The following is an 18408-nucleotide window of genomic DNA, read 5'->3' on the forward strand; positions in this document are numbered from 1 at the left end:
CTGTGTGCGCATCCTCTCTGAATCCCCCCCACGGTCCCCTGGGCCTATGAGTCCTGTCTTCCCCACCGAGTCCAGCCTGTCACCTCGGCTGACACGGGCCATGCTGTCTGTGTGGATCAGTCCGAGTGCGCCCTGCACAGGAGGGCTCCTTGCTACCCACAGGAGAGTCCAGCCTGTAACAGCCTTGAGGACAGAGGGCGCCACCCTACCCGGCATAGGCCTGGCCGCAGGGGCCCTCGGAGGTGGTGGCTTGCTTCTGGGGCTCCGTCCTGGCTGTGCTCCAGGAGGCACCTCGGGGTCTTTGGGAAGCCCCCTTGCTGCTTTGTGTAGGAAGTCCCAGTGGCGTCCCCAAGGCCAGGACTGCCGGGTCTTAGGGCTGCAGGTGTGAGGGTGGCTGTGGAGCCAGCGTCTAAGAATGCCCCTGCGTGGTGAAAAAGCAGCCGGTCCGGGCGTGTATGCAGTGCATCCTGGAGAGGCTGTGCCTGTTCGCTGAACAAAAGCATCAGAAAGGTTGCCCGGTTCTGCCTTTCCCACAGCCGGCTCTCCCTTCCCAGTCCCTTCCTTCCCTGTGCTTTCATGAGGTGGCACCTTCCTGAACAGGTGGACTTGTGTTCCTGTGAGACCGATGGACGACCCGCATTTTTAACACCAGGTGTGATGTAACTTCACAGAATGAAGCCCCTGCCTTCATGGAGTGACACCTGCCCACGGTGGGAACACAGGCCACATGGGAAGGTTGGCGAGGAGCGTTTGGTGTGTGAGCGGGCGTGTGGCTCTTCACACGTGTGTCTAAGAGCATGTCTGGCTCTCGGCTTTCATGTGTCGCTTTATTACATAATTTCAAAGCCACAAATGGTGGAACTGTGACTGTTTTTCAGCCCTTTTGCCATTTGTGAGACTGAGCTGTGTTTGGCTGGCCAGTCCTGCGGCGGCGTTCCCAGAGGCCCCGAGTTGTCACTCCCTGTCCTGTGACAGCCCCAGGGGGTGAGGGGCTGGGACTCTCCCTTTCTGCCCTGAGGTGAGTCCCTCCTGTGCTGATGGCAGAGCCGGCCAGGAGCCGGCCTCCTGGTGGAAGCTGCTGTTTCTCTTCATGGCTCTAGAAACGGTGAGGTTGTCTGTGTCGGATTGCTGGTCACGGCATATTCTGCACATTGCAGAGTTTATGGGGGTTTCTCCCCACCAGTGACGAGAGCTGATCTGGGATGTGCTCCCTCCCAGGTAGCTTTGCTCCCCGCTGTGCAACTGCTCTTTCCTGGGACTGCCCAGCATGTCCCTGCCACTGTCAGGACGCTCTGCAGACAACACGCACAACACACTCCCTGCGAGGCTGTCCCCCCTTCCTGGCCACTCAGGGGAAGCCCCAGGACCCCTCGCCCCATGAGGGGGCCAACCCCACTTGTGTCAGGGAAGCGTGTGTCATGGTGGCACTCCCTGACGGTGGTGAGGGTCACTGGTGCCCACCCGCTCACACAGGCCCACTGGCAGACTCTGCGGTAGCAGAGTGGGCAGGGCAGGCAGAATGTTTGTTCGGCCCTTTCAGAATTATTTTTGTAATGGTATGACAAGATTTCCCAGGATGGAGCCTTTGCAGCTGAGAAAACAGTCGCTGCTTTGAAGCAGTTTTCCCAGGCACAGAGCTTGTCTCCTGCTGTTCGCAGCGTAAACAGTGTCTGGTCTAAGTCACCATTCCTGTGGTCAGTTTCAGCAGCGTAAGGCGCCCTTGCCTAGCCTCCCGGTCCCATCTGGGCGTGGCACTGCTTTTGGCCCCGCCCACCTGAGCGGGTGTGTTGTGGCTGGCAGGATGTCCTGCCTGGAGGCCGCCAGCTCTTGCCTGTACTCGTATGTAATACCCTTAAGGCTGAACACCACAGGGAGGCCAGGTCCCGGCCCCCCGCCGACCCTCCGGTGTGGCCTGAGCGGTACTGCCATCCTCACTGGGCACAGCGACCATGCCAGCCCGCCTTCACGCAGTGCGAGGTCACGGGACATCGTATGGAACTCTGCGCTTTGTGGCTGTGGGATGTCAGCTGTGAGCGGGAGTGTGGCAGGTGCCGGTGCAAGGGCTCCGTTTGCGAGAGAGGTGCTCAGCAGCTGTTGTAGGAACAACCCAGGACGTGGGCCTGAGGTGAAGCTTTGCAGCCACGTGCCAGTGAGGGCAGAGGCCTGCCACTGCGACCCAGGACAGGTCCTGAAGTCCAGCGCCCGACATGGGGCGGGCATTACTCACAGTCCGCAGCAGTGGGGCCGGGCTGGGGCAGCCATCCACAGGTTGTCTGGGGTCCCAGCTGCATGGTCAGAGGGACCCCCCATGCCCCACCGCACATGTCTTCATTCCGGGGTGGGGTGGACCACGTGAGGGCTGACAGCTGCGCTGTGATGTAGGCGGTCTGGAAGCTGCACTCGCCCGCCAACCACACCTTCGAGTCAGGTCCAGCTGTGGGTGGGGCCTGGGTGGCCCCCCAGGGGCAAGAGGGGAGCGGGCCCTGGGGTGGGCTTTGTCACGCAGCCCTGTCCTCGTCTTCACTTCTCTCAACTTTTGGCAGACACTGTGTTCCAAGGCCCCTGCCCCAGCCCGGTTGGCCACTTCTCCAGGGCAAGGGGTTGGAGACTGGGGGCTCGCTGCCCTTTGAGCAGACAGAGCTATGGACCTGTGCACTTGTGTGGTTGTGTGTCTGCATGCTCACTGCGTGTGTACAGGCATGCACTCTCACACCTGGGGCACACTGGTGTGCACACACCGTGCTCTGCCATGTGCTCCAATGGTAGAAATCTCCGAGTCAGAAGGCCCCTCAGCGCCGTCCGGGCCCACTGCTGCTCCTGGCCACCCCGTCCGCCCGGCCTGCATCCCCAGTGCCTGCGCAGGTCTAGAACATGGAAGGGCTCACGGAACACCACCCTCCCTCTCGGCAGAGGTCTGCCTGCAGGCTCAGGGCGGGGCGGGGCCCACGCCCGTCCTCACGGAGAGCGTTCAGCACAGAGAAGCCGGGCCACAGGCGGTGGTGCTTGTGGCTCGGAGCCTGTGAGCAGGGCCAGAGGGCTGGGTGACCAGAAGCAGCAAAGCAGGCAAAGCCTTGGTTTTACCCTGCGCTGCTCCTGCCGGAAGTGGGGGGATTGGCCTCGGCGCTCTTCAGAAGGTCTGCACGTGACTGAGTGGGCCGGCTGCGCACGGAGCCCCCACTGTCTGTCTCAGACGGGAGCTCCAGGGTCTCGGTACAGGGTCTCCGAGGCTCGGAGGCCACCCCTTGGTCCAGCCTCTGGTTTGTCCGGAACCCCTCGCCTGCACTCGCCCTTCCTGGGACCCTGCATGCTGTCCATCTGTCTTGCAGGCCCTTGGGGCAGCTCTGCCCGGCTCTACAGGTCAGGGCGTGGGCTGTGCCAGGTCAGAGGCAGGAGCCAGGCCCAGCCTGTGTGACCTGTGCCTCAGGCAGGTGCCTGCTGGGGAGGCAGTTCAGAAACAGGAGGTGACTTACAAGGGCAAGAAGGACACACTTGTCCTGTGGGGTTTGAGGTGGACCCAGGACCCCAAAGGGAAGCTTTCTCAGCTGCAGCTTGGGGAAGGGCATGGACATCTCAGCTGGACACAAGGAGGGGCCCCAGGAGCCCTGGAAGGCACCTGCTGTGCACCGCCCACGGTGGGTCTGGTGCGCCCTGCGGAGCGGCCGGGCCCGAGCCCACAGTGCCCAGCTTCTCTGCGGTTCGCTCCCCTCTGTTGGTGCCAGGGGTCGAGGAGGCCGTGGGGAAAGCACTCGGGCTTCGAAGCTAGAGACAGGGCAGCTCGGGCTGCGTCCTCATTGTCTCAGGGTTCTAGCAGCCACAGACGTGGCCTCACCCTCCAGCACGCCATCATCACCCCGGCCCTCCCCATCACAGCTGTCAGTACAGCATCTTCATTGCCCCTGTTCGAGCTGCATTGGAGTGGGGAGTGCATGCGGCGAGCCCCTTGTGTGGTTGGGCGCACGATGCCGGAGCCCGTCTGCGCCCACGCTCAGTGGGGGACTGGGGCCCAGCACGCACCCTGTGCGATGGCCCCACCTGCTCTGACAGGCATGTGCTTGCAGCAGAGCTGTGGAGGGTGGAGCAGAGGGAGCATCTTTCAGAGAGGGGGGTGACCCCATGCCCTCCAGGAGGGCCTGAGAGGCCGGAAGGGGGTGTGGGCACTCTTCCCAGGAAGTCCCCCGCCACCAGCTGGAGGAGGGCTGTTGAGGAGGGGCTCCCCATGCTCCTGCTTGGACATGAGCCGGGGTGCTCATGCAGCCCACGGGGCTGTGGGAGGGTGTGAGCCAGGGAGACAGCACCGCTGCAGGCTGGTGAGCGCACATGTGTGCAAGGGGCAGGCGCCTGCTCTCTCAGAGACCTGTGTTCACACAGAACCACTGAAACAGAAAATGGCTTGTTCCAGGACGGGCAGCCCTGCCTGTGCGGAGACCCTCATGCCTGGGTAAACTGGGCCATTTTGGGGGAGCTGCTGGGAGGTGGCCCGCAGTGGCGTGGCCGGGCAGGAGCACCCCCGCCACGTTCAGGTGGGAAAGGGAGTCCGAGCCTGCTGCTCTGTGAGTGCTTTGAGCCAGTGCAACACTGCGGCTGATGCTGACAGGTGGAGCCTTCTGGAAAAGCAAGGGCACCTGGAGCATTCGTGCCGGAAGCTGGTGCAGCAGGTGTCAGACCCAGGGATGCCACTTTGTCCAGGGGCTGCGTTTGACGCTGGGCCTTGAGCATGCTCGCTGCAGGGGGCCTGGAGGGCCCGGGGGCTCTTTTTGCTTGAGAGGAAGGAGTGGTTCTGCTGCCCAGGCCTGGGGAGGCCCCCACCCCGGCCAGCTCAGGAACCCTTGTGGGGTCTAGAAGAACAAGCACACATGCGGAACTGACAAAAGCTGAATACTGCTGGCAGCTGTTAGCCGTCACATGTTTACGTGTTAATGAGAACTGCCGATGTGTTCGTCATTCCCACCGTCCCCATGCATGCGGGAGTGTCCTGCCGTACCACCTAGCCGCCCATCAGTGCCGCTCCACACACATGCAGGGCAGAGACACCGTTGGCACACAGGCACTGTCTTACTGGGTACCACATGGGGTGGCATGGGCCTGCCCCTGGAGAGGCACCTTCCCAGCCCAGGCGGCCGCCTGCTGACTGGGGGTGCTCACGCGTGACAAGTTTGGGACTGTGGGCATGGAGGCAGTTCCAGGGTCTAGTTCAGACCAGTCCCCAGCCCTCGTTTTCCCCAGGGTGGCAGACCCATGGCACATCTGCCTTGAAACTGGGACCCTGCACCCAAAACACCCCTCCATGTTTGCTCTCGGTAGCCCACATCAGCAGTGACTCTGCATGATGCAGTGCAGGGAGGACATGCAGGCCACACTGGTCCCCAGTCCCAGCTGTCACCCTGTGACCTGCAGTCGGGAGTGGGGTAGGTGGGCACATCTCTGTGCAGGAGCAGCGTTGGCGGCCAGTGGGGGGCCGAGAGCCCAAGCAGGATGCTTGAAGGCAAGTCTGTGCCAGTGCTCTGCTGAGTCCTGGCCCCAGGGCAGTGCTGTGAGCCGGCTGGAACCGCAGGTCTATGCCACACTGCTGAATCTCACCTCTGGCTGCTCGGGGCTGTCTGGAATGAAGGCCTTCAGGGCCGCGTGACAGAAACGATTCAGAGCCGACACATTTGTTTTCTGCTCGATGTACAGCCTCAGCTTGTCTCTAAAGGTCTCTCCCAGGAAGCTGTAGATGAGGGGGTTCAGGCAGCTGTTGGAAAATGCTGCAAGGTTGACGATGTGGCCGGTGAGAGGGTAGGCGTGGCGGAAGGACTGCTGGCAGGGCGAAGCCCCAGGCGGCGTCCGCTGCAGGAGGTGCACGCTGATGAAGACATTCTCAGGCAGCCAGCAGACAAAGAAGACGAGGACCACGGCCACGATCATCCGTAGGGCCTTCTGCCTCCGGGGGCGCAGGCCCCGGTGCCGGTGAGCCTGGACAAGTGCCCGAGCGATGAGGGAGTAGCAGAGGCCGATGATGGCAAAGGGGATGATGAAGCCCAAGGTGACTTCCAGCCACTGCACCTCCTTGACGTCCGCGAAGCAGAAGCAGACGTCGCCGGTGTGCTGTAGGTGCACAGCGGTGAAGGGCAGCAGGGTGGCAGAGACCGAGGCCAGCCAGATGAGGCCGCAGCTCAGCCTGGCGTGATGCTTGGTGCGGAACGGGCCGCAGCGCACAGCCCGGGCCAGTGCAAGGTAGCGGTCGAAGCTCATCCAGGTGAGGAAGAAGATGCTGCTGTACATGTTGACCTGCAGGAAGAGGGACATGAAGGTGCACAGCACGGCGATGTCGTAGTACTGCTCGTCCAGGTTGAACACCTCGATCAGGGAGTCGGCCACCAGGATGAGGTCTGCCGCCGCCAGGTTGATGAAGTACAGGTCGGGGACGGTCATCTTGTCTCGGAATCGGATGTTCACCACCAGGATCAGGATGTTGCCCACGAAGCCGATGGGGAAGAGGAAGATGGTGTAGAGGCAGGACAAGAAGAGCCCCACGGCGTACTGCTGCTGCACCGGGAGCTCACCCGTCCGGTTCGCCAGCACCTGGGCGGCCATCACGTGGGGCGGGTTGAACTCCGTGGGGGTGTCGTTGTGGGGGCCGGGGCTCGTCTCCATGCCAAAGGTGGGCGCTCAGGAAATCACACGTGTGTCTGCACCGGACGCAGCCTCCCAGACCTGCCTCTGGTCTCGGAGAGGCCCGCCTCAGCCTGCAGGCCTGTCTTCCAAAAGGGCGGTCCCGCTCTCTGCACGGGGCAGCCCCGGCGCACGCCACCGCCGGACGCCACCCCCGAGGACACCTGGGGAAGCAGAGGGGAGCGTGAGCCTTTCCTGACTTTTCATTCCTCGGGGCCAGAGCACCACAGAGTTGTGGGGTGGCACTGCCTGTGTCGGGACAGGCCACACAGGGCTTTCGTCACCTTGGAGGGACAGCAGTCAGCCCTCATTTCTGTGCTGAGGCCGAGAAATCAAATGCGGAAACTGCCCGCTCCCTCTGCTGCGAGGGCTCCCGGAGCCGCGGGGTCTGAGCTGCAGGTGGCAGTGAATCAGCCTCGCCCTGGATGCTGTTTTAGCCGTCGAATTGCAGGCATGTGAGGTAATGCGGATGTTGGGTTTGGAAGTCTTAGGAAAACTACTGTCTGTCGGGGAGGAAGTGACATTTATCTCAGCAGCTGCTGCAGAGAGGAGTGAGCGCGAGGGAAAAACCCAGCTTGTCTGAGCGGCAGTGGGCCCAGGGCGCCTCGGGACTGGAGCAGGGCCTTCTCCCCAACAACAAAACGGTCAAAGAAACCTGGCTTTTTGCCAGTCCTAGTACTAAGTGTAGATGCCACAAATGAAGTTTTTTTCTCATATTACGGCATGAAGGTCAGAGAATGAGGAATGAAAATGGTAATTATTTTAGGAAATACAATTGAAATTTACTTAATGTTTCGACAAATTATTGTCAAACATATTGTCATCACATATACTTCTGTGATGCTGTTTGTCACCTGGACACTTGGTCACCTAGACAGCCGGTGAGGAGAACGTCCTTCCAGTTCACCGCTGCTGGCTAACTGCGGCCATGCCGCTGTCGAAACTGGGTTTCTGGTCTTGGGCCACATTTCCCCAAGGGACGTCCCCACCCCTGAAGTGCTCTGTGGTGTCAGCCAGGGACACCGGCAGTGTCTGGATTTGGGTTGTCACAGTGGGGAGGGGGCGCCATGGGCAGCAAGGAGGCCCTGCAGCCCACAGGACGCCCCCGCCCCACCCCAGGGAGGCTCCAGCCCCGAAACCCACAGTGGCTGAGTGGTGATGCTAAAATGGACTTGAATTGTTTTTTCATTTGAGATTTTTCATTTCATTCTGTGAGGCAATTAGTAACCTTTTTTTGAAGTGTTGCCAAACCAAGCTAGACATTTATCGACTATTGCTCGGAAATGCGACTCAGAGAAAAAGAAGCAGACCGACCACGCCTGTGACGTCAGTAATCACTTTAGCGTGTTCAGTGCTCTCAGCTCGCTGGGGTTGGTGGGCTCCGTGTTAGAAGCCTCTGCATTTCACTTCTTTGTAAAAGCTGCTCGGCCTCTTTGCTTTTTGCTCTCCGAGGGGGGAGGTCCTGGCGCGTCTCGTGCAACACGGAGAGGGAAGCTCACAGGTGAGGCTGCAGCCGCCACCGGCCTCTCGCCCGAGCTGGTGGCAGAGGCTGCGAGGGAGAGCTCCCGAGCCCTCTACTCTCCCCATGTGAGTGGAGTCTCCCCTCCCCGACAGATCCCATTCGTGGTCTAAGGCAAAGGTACAGGAACTTAGGGTTGGTCTCCTGCTGACGCACTGTCCTCAGCAACACCAACCACAGGCCGTAAAGACTTAGGTCAGCATTAGGCGGTCTGTGGTCACCTTGTTTCCAATTTCCACTGCTAGTCCAGATCTAAAGACGCTTGGCTGGGCGTTGTCCCCAAACCCGAAAGGTTGCAGGTTTGATTCCTAGTCAGGGCACCTGCCTAGGTTGCAGGTAAGGTTCTTCACTGAGGCAACCGAGTGATGTTTCTCTCCCTCTTTCTCCCCCTCCCTTCTCCCCTCTCTGAAATCAGTGAGCAGGTCTTCAGGTGAGGAGTGAAAAGAGAGAAGACCACATTTTTCTCAGACCCTCTAGGCATGTGTCTGTGTTCAGGAACAGCAATCATTGTAAGTTCCGGGGCAAGTGAGGACCAAGGGCGGTGCTGCAGGCAGAGCTGGGGCAACCTGTCTGTCCCGCAGGGTACTGGGTCCTTGCCGTGGGGCAGCCTGGGGACAGCGTCCTCAGTGTCCTCCTACAGGGAAGCCCAAGCACCAGTCCTGCCCTCCGGCACCGGCACTGAGTCGGGGCTTTCTGGCAGGAGCAAGGGTCTGCCTGGAAGCCGGAGCCTTAGTCCCCTGTCCCGGCCGGTGCCCGGTCTGCCCATGTCTGTGTCCAGCTGTTACCCTCAGCAGGCAGCTCTCCGTCCAACCTGAAGGCAGAACCAGGACCCCAGGACGGACTTACCTGTGCCGCAGCCGGTATCTGGCCTGGTGTTTTCTCTGGGCAGACCCTCCTCGTGGCCTTCGGGGTCTTCTGGGGCGGCCTCAGAAAGTGCTCTCGGGGCGCTGGCCCCATGTGGAGGCAGAGGCCTGCCTGCCACTCTCTCTGACAGCAGACGAGTTGCCCTGCAGCGGTGGCGGCGGTGGCGGCAGCAGCACTGGCACCGAGCAGCTTTATAGGCCTCCCGGGGCCGCCCACCCTCGGACAGGGTGGGAGGGCCTCCCCCGGAGGCCGAGTTAACCCCTCCCTGCCGCCTTCTTCCTCCCACACAGCCCGGTGAGCTCAGTGCTGCTGAGTGTCTTCAAGGAGGTTCCAGTTCAACTGCCTCCTTCACCCACTGAGACCATTCTCAAGTTTGAAGGGATTGTAAATAGATCTTGTTCATCCTTTAGATGATAACCTATCATCATTTGTTGAAACTTTAAATATTCTTGCTTGTTTTAGCAACTGACTGACCTTAAAACTAAACACCAGCCCTGGCTGGAACAGCTCAGTGGGTTGGGCGTCATTCTGCAAAGCGAGTCGCCCCGGGGGTTCACTTCCCAGTCCAGGCACACGCTCTGGCTGCAGGCCAGTCCCAGGTCGGGGCGTGTGCGAGAAGCAGCCAATCAGTGTTTCTCTCTCACACGGATGCTTCTCTCTGTCTCTTGCTTCCTCCCTCCCCTCTCTCTAGAAACAAAGTCTTTTTAAAAAATCCCTTAAACACTCAGTTCTCTCAGTTTAGAGAGTAGCATGTGAATTATACAGAGACTTTAACCTAGGACTTTCACAGATGTTTGCAGAGTGAAATTTAAACCCAAGAAATAGCAAGTAGTTCAGCAAGGAACTCAGGAGTTAGAGTCACTTTCTGCTCTCATTCTTGACGGCGTCAGCCATGCCTCCGCTCCCCCTTCCCCGCCCTCCTGAAGCCACCAGCGTGCACTTGTCTGGCAGGTGTTGGTGGCAAACCGGAGAAGCCTCCTCCTTCTGTGGCCCCCACCCTGCCCCTTGGTGCCCAGCGCCTGCCTGTGTGTCGGGGGAACTTAGTCCCCGGTTCCCAGAACCCACCTGCTGGTGGTCGGCATTGTACCACTGGCCAGGAGAGGGGCTGACGTCCCCAGACGTCCCCGCGGGCCTGCGGTTCGGAGCCGCACCACGTGTCGGTGGACCTCGCGCTCCTCACAGTGTCGTCTTCCCACCGTCTTAGTTTGCTGGGACTGCAGGGCTGAGGTCAGGGTGATCTTTTCGTTGCCGCGTCACCAGCACCCTGAGCCAGGGTGTGTGCTGCCCAGGGACACAGGCCACTCCTGTCCGGAGCCCCAGTTGCTGGGGGCCCAGGGCCGCCAGTGTCCTGTTCCCTGCAAGGCAACTGCAGACGAACCAGGCAGCGAGCTGAACGGCGTCATGGTGACTTTCAGAGAAGTGTCTGGGAGATACACATTTTCAACAGGGTTCTGCCTGCGTTCTCGTATTCAGGGTCCCTTCCAGCTTTAGCATTCCAGCTATGAAGCCGGGTGGTAGCTCCCTGACCAGTGGCTGGGCACGTGTTGGTGGCCCGAGTCCAGATGCACTCTGGGCAGCAGCAGACGCCGGTGACGTCAGCACTGACAGCGCCTGAACCGCCGTTTTGAAAGAAATGAGCCGTGAGAAAGTGCAGCTTCCTCTTCAGTTAAATAAACAAATACAGTGCAGCCCAAACCTGGAAATAGCCACCATGCCACTTGCAAACAGCTGCTTGCCACTAGCCACCCTGCCTGCCCCGCTGCTGCCCCTTTGCGCTCGCCACTGGGTCCGCTTCAGCACCGTGGTCCTGTGGCTGGCCCCCCAGTTTTGTGCTCGAGGCTTAGAATCAATGAACTGGGGCTGCCAGGTTTGGGGGCACCCACCCCTAGCACTGGGTGGGGCTGTGCAACTGGCTGGCCCTTGCAGCACTGCCAGGCAGGGCCAGGACCGGGTGCTCGGTGCTCAGTCCACTGAGCCCTGGTGAAGTCGGACGAGCAGCCCTGGTGGCGCACACCAGACCCTGCCCTGGGAGGGACCATCCGGTCCCAGGGCGTCTATGGGCAGAATGTTCCAGAATGTCAGGCTGGAGGCCAGGGTCTTTGTCCTGGCCCCATCTAGTGTTTCTGTGACCCCCCCCCCCAAGCTCCGTCATTAGGGAGCCACAGGGGAAAGCTGCACAGCCCCCTGGAGGGCCCATGGGGCCAGTATGCGGGGCCGGGAAGGCGCCAGGGTGGTCAGGGTGTTCACGCAGCCTGCCCAGCCAGCACCTGCTCACAGGCTGCTTGTCCCTCCGGGATCAGAAGTTGCGGCACAGGAGCCGCGCAGTAGTAGCCTCCACACTGCCAGGTGGGCAGGGCCGCTGTGCAGCCAGCAGGGTGAACCGTGCTGGCCTGAGGCCCAGGCTGACCTTCCCAGCCTTGCACTGGGGCTGGGCAGCCCCATGTAGCTGCCTGTCGGGCCCAGAGGGGCCACTCCATGGGCCGAGTGGCTCTGCTGCTCTGAGACAGAACGCGCTGATGTTTCTTCCCATCTGCCGGTGCTGGCGGCAGTGAGCGATGGCCCCGGATGCTAAGTGGCAGTGAGATGAAGATGAGTGCCTGGGGCCAGAGGAAGTGGTTTGCAGTGTTGCTGTAATTACGGCAAATCAGAAAGAAGCTCCCATGAACATTGACAGCCAGTCAGGAAACAGCGTCAGCTGTCCCATGTCCTGTCTCTGTGGCCAGCCACACTACTGGCGCTCCCAGGGCCTTTGTCTGCAGGGGCCACCTGACTTGCAGCCATTGGCTCTACCATTTAATTTGTCCAGGCACCTGGTCAGCGGCCTGTGGACAGAGGCACAGGAGTCCCAACCCAGCCTCCAGCCAATGGACGGGCTTGCGGGTGGTCTCTCGCCTAGTCCTGTGCTTTCTCCAGAGGTGAGGGGCCTTCCTGAGGGGGAGGGTGTCCAGGGACAGCATGTCTTCCCCCCTGCACCCCTGTGCTGACAGGGTCCACAGCTAGGGCATTCTGTGGGCACCTGCTGGCTGGGCATGGGCCACCTGAACCCTGGGGTCTCAGCCCTCCTGCCGAGGGCACCTGCAAGAGCTTGGGGGCGGGGCCACACACTTGGCTGCTGGCAGGGTGTGGCGCTCCCTGCCCGTGTCCGCCCTGCTCCAGAGTCTCTCAGCCCCACCCACCTCCAGGTCGGAAACAGGCCAAGCCCAGGGCCAGAGGTGTCTCACCCGCCACGCTGGACTGCCCGCTGCTGCACTCGCCACCACATCGGCTTTTACAGGCAGACCTCCAGCTGTGAAGGTCTCTGGTCCCCAACAGCTCAGTCCTCCACACGACAGCCCTTTCACACAGGCACCTGTGTGATCTCTCTCATACGTCGTTCAGGTGCGATGCGGTTTTCGGAGAAATAGCTTCTGGAAAGAGTTGAGTTTGAGAACCAAGGTTCCACTGTGTTTGGGAAGATTAGTTCTTCGAGAAATTGTCCCCAGTCCCAGCTCTTTACCTCCCCCCACCTTGTCTCCACGGCATCCCGGGCCTCTCTTTGGCCCTGACACCCCGCGCCCCAGAGAGGGGGGTGGGCCTCGGAGCCTCCAGGTCAAACCGTCTCTGCTTACTGAGTGCCCAGCGTGTGCCGGGCACTGCTGGAAGCACTTCCCATGTGAGAGTTCAGTCCAACATGCTTCCCACTCGAGGCAGGCGCTGGTGGGCCCTGTTCCAGCTGAGGCAGCGCCTTCACACAGAACGCAAGCGACGCCTCCAGGTCTGACCTGAGCCGTCCAGCCCAGGAGCCTGGGCACTGTGGGAGTGTACTTGCAGTCGGGGTTCCAGGTCTGCGTGGGCCACACAGGGGCCCTGGTCACGTAAGCACCCCTGCCTGCCGGCCAGCCCTGGGTGGTCAGCCCCGCCCTGCACCCTACGCCTGGCACCACTGCTTCCTGTCCCTGAGCTTGACTTTTCCAGAACGTCTGTCCCTGTGGCCCTGGTGTCTGGTGCTACCTCTTTGCATTGCACATGGAGACTCGCCCGTGGCGTGCGGGGGTTGGAGCCTCGTTGCTGAGCAGAACTGGACTGTGCAGATGCGCCGCAGCGGTTCCGCCACTTGCCTTTGAGTGACGTGTGGGCTGTTCCAGGTCTGGGCCCTCACAGGCAAAGCTGATTAAATATTTGCACACAGGTTCTCACGTGACATGAGTTTTCTTTCTTGGGTGAATGCCTAGGAGTGTGGTTGCCGGTTCTCATGGTAAGTCTGTATTCCCCTCACATGTAGCTGTAGGCTTTTGCATTGCGCCAGGCAGGACCCTTCAAGGTCCCGCAGAGGCAGAGGCTCTCACCTGGGGCTCGGGATCCCCGGGGGGGACGGAGGATCGTCCAGGGCCAACCCCATGGCTCCTCTGGTGCCAATCTCCAGCCAAGAACCAGGGCTCCTGCGGCCTTTCCTGAACCACCCCGAGGGCTGCCACGGTCTGGCCCCAGGGTCCTTGGGCGCTCACCGAGCTTGGCCCTGGGAAGGCTAGTGGGTCGTTGTTAGTGTGTGGAGTGAGTGAAGCTTTGGGTTCTCCCCAGGCGCTCTGAGTGCCAGGTGGACGGAGACACTGCTCAGATGCCGACAAGCACACGCTTTCCTAGATGCCTGTGGTCTCGGACTCGAGTCTTCCTGGGCTGTCATTCTCAACTCTATGCCCTGATGACCCACAGCCTGTGCCACAGCGGCCTCTCCACATCACTCCTGCACTGAAGGCAGTGGCAGCGCGGTGACTCTGTGGGACAATCTCAGCTGGAAACAAGGGGCACAACCCTGTCCCTCCGGCCGGCTCCTCCCTCCCTCCCGTGTCCCTCTGGCAGAAGCGGCCCTCTCAGCGCTGGCTGGTCTTGCCGCGTCAGTGTTTCCAGTTGAGCCTGGGCCGGCTGTATGGCACTGCTGCATGGGGTGAGACCTGGACTGAGTGTGTGGTGACGATTGTCATGGCTCCCTCTCCACGTCGCTCACGGAGACTCGCCTGGGGTGTGTGAGGGTCGAGCCTCACTGCTGAGCTGGACTGGCCTGCCCGAGTTGGCCGTTTCCGTGATGCTGCAGCTGCTTCCAGGTCGGGGCCCCGCCCCTGTGGAAAACCCAGCCGGCCCCATGGCCTGAGGGAGCAGCGCCCCGTTGCCAAGTTTCGCCCCTGAAAATGGGCGCTGCAGATCGCCTTGCCTGAGGAGGAAGCCCAGTGGTGGTAGCTCATCTGCAGCAGGTGACAGACCTGTTCTGGCTGTTCACTCAGGAGACAGAGCTGGGGCTCCTGGCCACCCTTCCCGAATGACCAGACCACCAGGCCACCGTGGTCCCAGTGCCAGAGAAATGGGCTGTTTGCCCTGGAGCAGCCTCTAGCGTGCGCAGACCTCCATTTTCAGGAGAAACTTTGCCCAGCAGCGAGTTGCTGCATCTCCATTTAAATGCCATACACCACAGCCGGGCTGGGCGGGGTGGGGGGCCAGCAGCACGCGCCTGTGCCCCGCACCCACTCCAGCCCTGTTCTGTCGCCTCTGCTCGCAGCCTCACTCTCCCTTCAGCTCCCTGTGCTCCAGAGAGCAGGCAGGCACGAGACCTGCGGTCCTGTAAGGACAACAGGAATTCGGCCTTAATTCAAACCACACGTTGCATTTTAAGCAGAGGCTGGTCTGGTCACATGACCAGAGAGCCTCAGATGGACCTGGGAGGAGGAGCCTGGTGCAGACAGAGAAGGCTGTGTGTGCGGCGGGGTGGCCCCTCCCAGGAGGCAGCCTGTCTGCACTCAAAACAGGACCTGCAGCCCCACCCAAGCACAAGGGGAGCACCCCCAATCTGTCTGGCCGTAGTCTGGGGACGCTCCAGGGCTCTGCCTTCTGCCCCACCAGGGAGGGGATCCGGCCGCTGGCATCCTAAACGTGGAGCCCTGTCCTCACCCCTGCCTGCAGGCCCGCATCCAGCACCTTGCTCAGATGGGCAGGGCGAGGGCGCGGCGCCTGGAGGGCCGTCTAGAAGAGTTCCCGCTGCATCTGGTCCACAGCACGCCCTTGCTGCGCCTGTCTTGAGGCTGGGTACAAGGCAGGTAGGAGTCTCGGAAGGCATGGCCAAGGACGGGCACGGGGTCAGCGAGGTCCCGAGCACAGCTAGGCACCCCAGGTCCTGAAGGCGGGAGGCTCTGCCCAGTGGAGTGGAGAGCGTCCTCTCTACTGTCCCCTAGCCAGCCCTGGGGACAGCAATTCCTCTTTAACCCCTCTCCCGCTGTGCGGCTGCATCCCTTCCAAAGTGGAGCTTGCCCTGCATGGGTGTATGCTCGCGGCAGGACTTTCTAAGCATCACTCACCCGTCCAGGGCCCCTGGCAGCACCCACAGCCACTGGAGGTCTGTGGGGCGAACCTGGGTCTAGGGGGCCCATTGGAGCTTTCTCAGGGGTGGGGGAGCCTCATGGGGGAGTAAGGACTCCTGGGGCTCCTCCGCCCTGGGGGTGGGGAGCCAGAGGCTGGAGAGTCAGCAGGGCGCCTGTTCGTCTCTCTGGCTGGGGCCTCCCAGCTCCCAGGAGACTAGCACCTGGTCACTGGGCCTCCAGCCTCACCCATGCTGAGCACCCCAGGGATCCAGGCCTCGTCTGTCCAGTCCTGTTGCTGTGAGGGGCTGCCGTGAGGACCTGCAACACAGCGGAGCAGGCAGGCGAGGGAGACCCAGGCACTGCTTGGGGATGGGAGGGGTGAGATAGCAGTCACATGTGTGTGGAGCTGGCCCTGCTGACCTATGCTCCGGGTCACGGGGCTTCTGAAGGAGGGACTCGTGCTTGGGAGGCAGTGGCCTCCTCTCGTGCTCTGGGGCTGTGCTGCCCCCGCTCAGGCCCAGAGCCTTCTTGCCTGAGCCCTGCTCCCTATAAGGCCTCCAGCTCTCCCTGTGGCCTGGCGAGCCACCGTTTCCCGCCCCCCCTCCCAAGGCTTTTGGCTTCTCTGGTCCACAAAGGTGAGACCTGCACTCCCTTGGCCCCGAGGCCGCCAGCGCACAGTGAGCGGCAGCGGCAGCACAGTTCAGCGATGGTTAGCACAGCTGCAGGGCCGTGCCGCAGAGCCCAGCTTGCCGCACAGCTCCTGCCACGCGTGTTGGCCGCTGTGTGTTCGGCCTTCCTGTCCTGCTGCTCTCTAGTCAGCAGAGGAAGGAGGATGGGGCTGGCTTGCGTCCCTTCCTCTCTCCGGGTGGCACTGGCCGTGGTGCTGACGGCCACCCCGTGGGCACCTTCCTCAGTGCCTGGACCCTTTAGTGGCCTCACGACCTGTGGAATCTTCGACGGCATTGTGGGGAGACATCTTTGGATGGGTTGGACCATAGCAGGGAGACGCTAAGGGGATTCTGGGCTCTTGGACGGAAGCTTCCCTGAGAACGTGCAGGCTTGTCCTCCGCCCCCGCCCCACTTCTGGGCGCCCTGCCCACCCGAGTCCTCTTCCAGCACCCGGCTGGCATGCACCGTGGCTCCGTCACCTCCCAGAGCACCCTCTGCCCTGGACAGGGGGCACCTGCATCAGGTGTCAGCCAGGGGACCAGAAACCCTCTGTGGGGCTGCCGTGTGCACACCCCTCCACTCCTGACACCCAAGCCGGGGCAGGCCTCTGGTGGCCAGCTGTGCGTGTGCGCGTGTGAGATGTGCAGGTGTGTAGGTTTGGATCTCAGTGTCCACAGGGGACAGTTTCTGAGGGACACATGCATTCTCATCCCAGTTGCTGTCTGTCAGGTGGGGGTCAAGATGTGACTGCTGCCTCCCCTCCTGTGGCCCCTCCCTGGGACCCCACAAGTCTACCGCCGGCCACTGGGGAGCGCCCCACCTTTGCCTGCTTGTCCCTTCAGGGAAGGGCTCTGGGGCGGCCCGTGGTGCCACCTGACTTCTCAGGCTCACATCCTTCCCAGTGCTGTGGGCTCATCCCTCCCCCATGGGACACAGCCCTGTAGGGGGGCCGCGGCTCTGCAGAGTCCCCGAACGACACTCGCCCTGGGGTAGTGAGGGCCTTTCCCCCTCCCCACAGCTGCAGCTTTCCCCAGAGCTAGGCCCGGGAGGGTCCCAGCAGGTGTGGAACTGCCAGGGGCCCAGTCAGGGAAGGGCCAGGTCTCTGTGCCTGTGAGGCAACTGAACTTGAGAGCTGGCAGGCCTGGGCCTGCTCCCCAAGCACAGGGGATTCTGACTCAGCAGCACTGCCCGGTGACCCAGTCCGCCTGCAGAGCACCTGCCTCGGGTGCACCTGCTCAAGAGGGGGCCTGGGTCAGGAGGGGAGGTGCCGAGTATATCGCTCGGGTCGCTTTCTTGTGTACGTCACAGCTCCCTGGAAATACAAGTTTACGAATTCAGGAATTGCATGATAAGTACGAAATAATTTAACAATCTTCAGCCGTGTGGGGTTTTCTTCAGCAGTTTCTTCTTTCTCGAACATATAGAACCTCGGGCGAATGGTGCGGCCCTTGGGGCAAAGGTCATAGGTCACATGAGAAAGCCCTGAACCCCAACTGATTTAGAATTCAAGATCTGGATGTGTAACTTAACTTTCTCAGTAATGAAGCGTGGCAAAGGAGGTGAGTTTTTGTAAGAAAGTAACTTGAAGATTACAGTAGGGAAGAAGTGTTGTCTGCAGAATTTAGGGCCTTGGGATGTAAAGTGGGAGTTTGTGTCCTGGCACCTGCACACTCAGGTACAAGAGTGGTCAGGGAAGCATGGGGTGAATTCACATTCTGCTTCGGCTTTATCCAGAGAGCTCCCCACGCCCCTCTGAGGAGCTCAGAATGCCCCCGTCCCTGAGCGATTATGGTGACAGCTCTGGGCCCTGGGCCTTCAGGGTGTGGGAGCAGTGCAGGTCATGTGGCCCGTCCCAGAAGACAGGTGTTGGTGCAGAGTGGGTCCTGTCCTGGGGGGAGTGGGGGAGACAGGGCAGAGGTTAGCTTCTGGCACCCAGGCTGCCCAGAGACTCAACAAGGACAGGGCCCCCGGGGAGAGAGGTCAGGCTCTGTGGGGGCCAGGCTGCCCTGGTTGGTGCCTGCAGGAGGAGCTGCCCACGCGCACAGCCCTCTGTCACCTGTGGGGGGTGGGCACCAGGACAGGGCCAGGGGCTGCCCAGACCCCCAGGTGCCCCTGAAACTAGCCATATTGCGGCCAAAGCCCCGAGAAGTGGAAAAGAGTGACTGTAGACCCCTCTTGTGGGGGAGGCGGGTCGGGCTGAGGGCCAAGGCTGTGGGCAGAGACTGTGAGATCCGGACTCCCCTGCACCCGGGGGCTTCCGCTTGAAGCCCCACTCTAGGTCCCCGACTAGAGCTGGGCTGGGTCTGGGGGTCTGGGCCTGGACCCTGCAGGGGAGCAGCAGCAATGGCAGTGTGCAGGGCGGGGCCCGTCGCTGTGCCCTGG

General features: G+C 61.4%; 2 protein-coding genes across 5 annotated transcripts in view; one reads left to right on the forward strand and one right to left on the reverse strand.

Moving 5' to 3' along the window:
• The window catches only part of CUNH7orf50 (chromosome unknown C7orf50 homolog), a 57184-nt gene that overhangs the window by 10076 nt on the left and 28700 nt on the right, over positions 1 to 18408 (forward strand). The window lies entirely within an intron of this gene.
• Positions 3425 to 11610, reverse strand: GPER1 (G protein-coupled estrogen receptor 1). 2 transcript variants are annotated; one of them, XM_037137867.2, is made up of 2 exons: positions 10100 to 11610; positions 3425 to 6815 (listed from the first exon to the last, which is right to left on the reverse strand). In XM_037137867.2, the coding sequence occupies exon 2, from the start codon at positions 6631 to 6633 to the stop codon at positions 5554 to 5556; it is 1080 nt and encodes a 359-aa protein (XP_036993762.2). In that variant the 5' UTR covers positions 6634 to 6815; positions 10100 to 11610; the 3' UTR covers positions 3425 to 5553. The 2 variants fall into 2 exon arrangements, with proteins under 2 accessions (XP_036993762.2, XP_053512984.1); XM_053657009.1 differs by lacking the exon at positions 10100 to 11610 and adding an exon at positions 9017 to 9185.

This window comes from Artibeus jamaicensis, unplaced genomic scaffold (genome assembly GCF_021234435.1).
Source record: "Artibeus jamaicensis isolate MK-2021 breed Jamaican fruit bat unplaced genomic scaffold, CSHL_Jam_final scaffold_3151, whole genome shotgun sequence".
NCBI classification, from domain to species: domain Eukaryota; kingdom Metazoa; phylum Chordata; class Mammalia; order Chiroptera; family Phyllostomidae; genus Artibeus; species Artibeus jamaicensis.

What these genes read in the sequence shown, in the direction of transcription:
- GPER1 (XM_037137867.2), bottom strand. Translation starts at nt 6,633, where the DNA reads ATGGAGACGAGCCCCGGCCCCCACAACGACACCCCCACGGAGTTCAAC.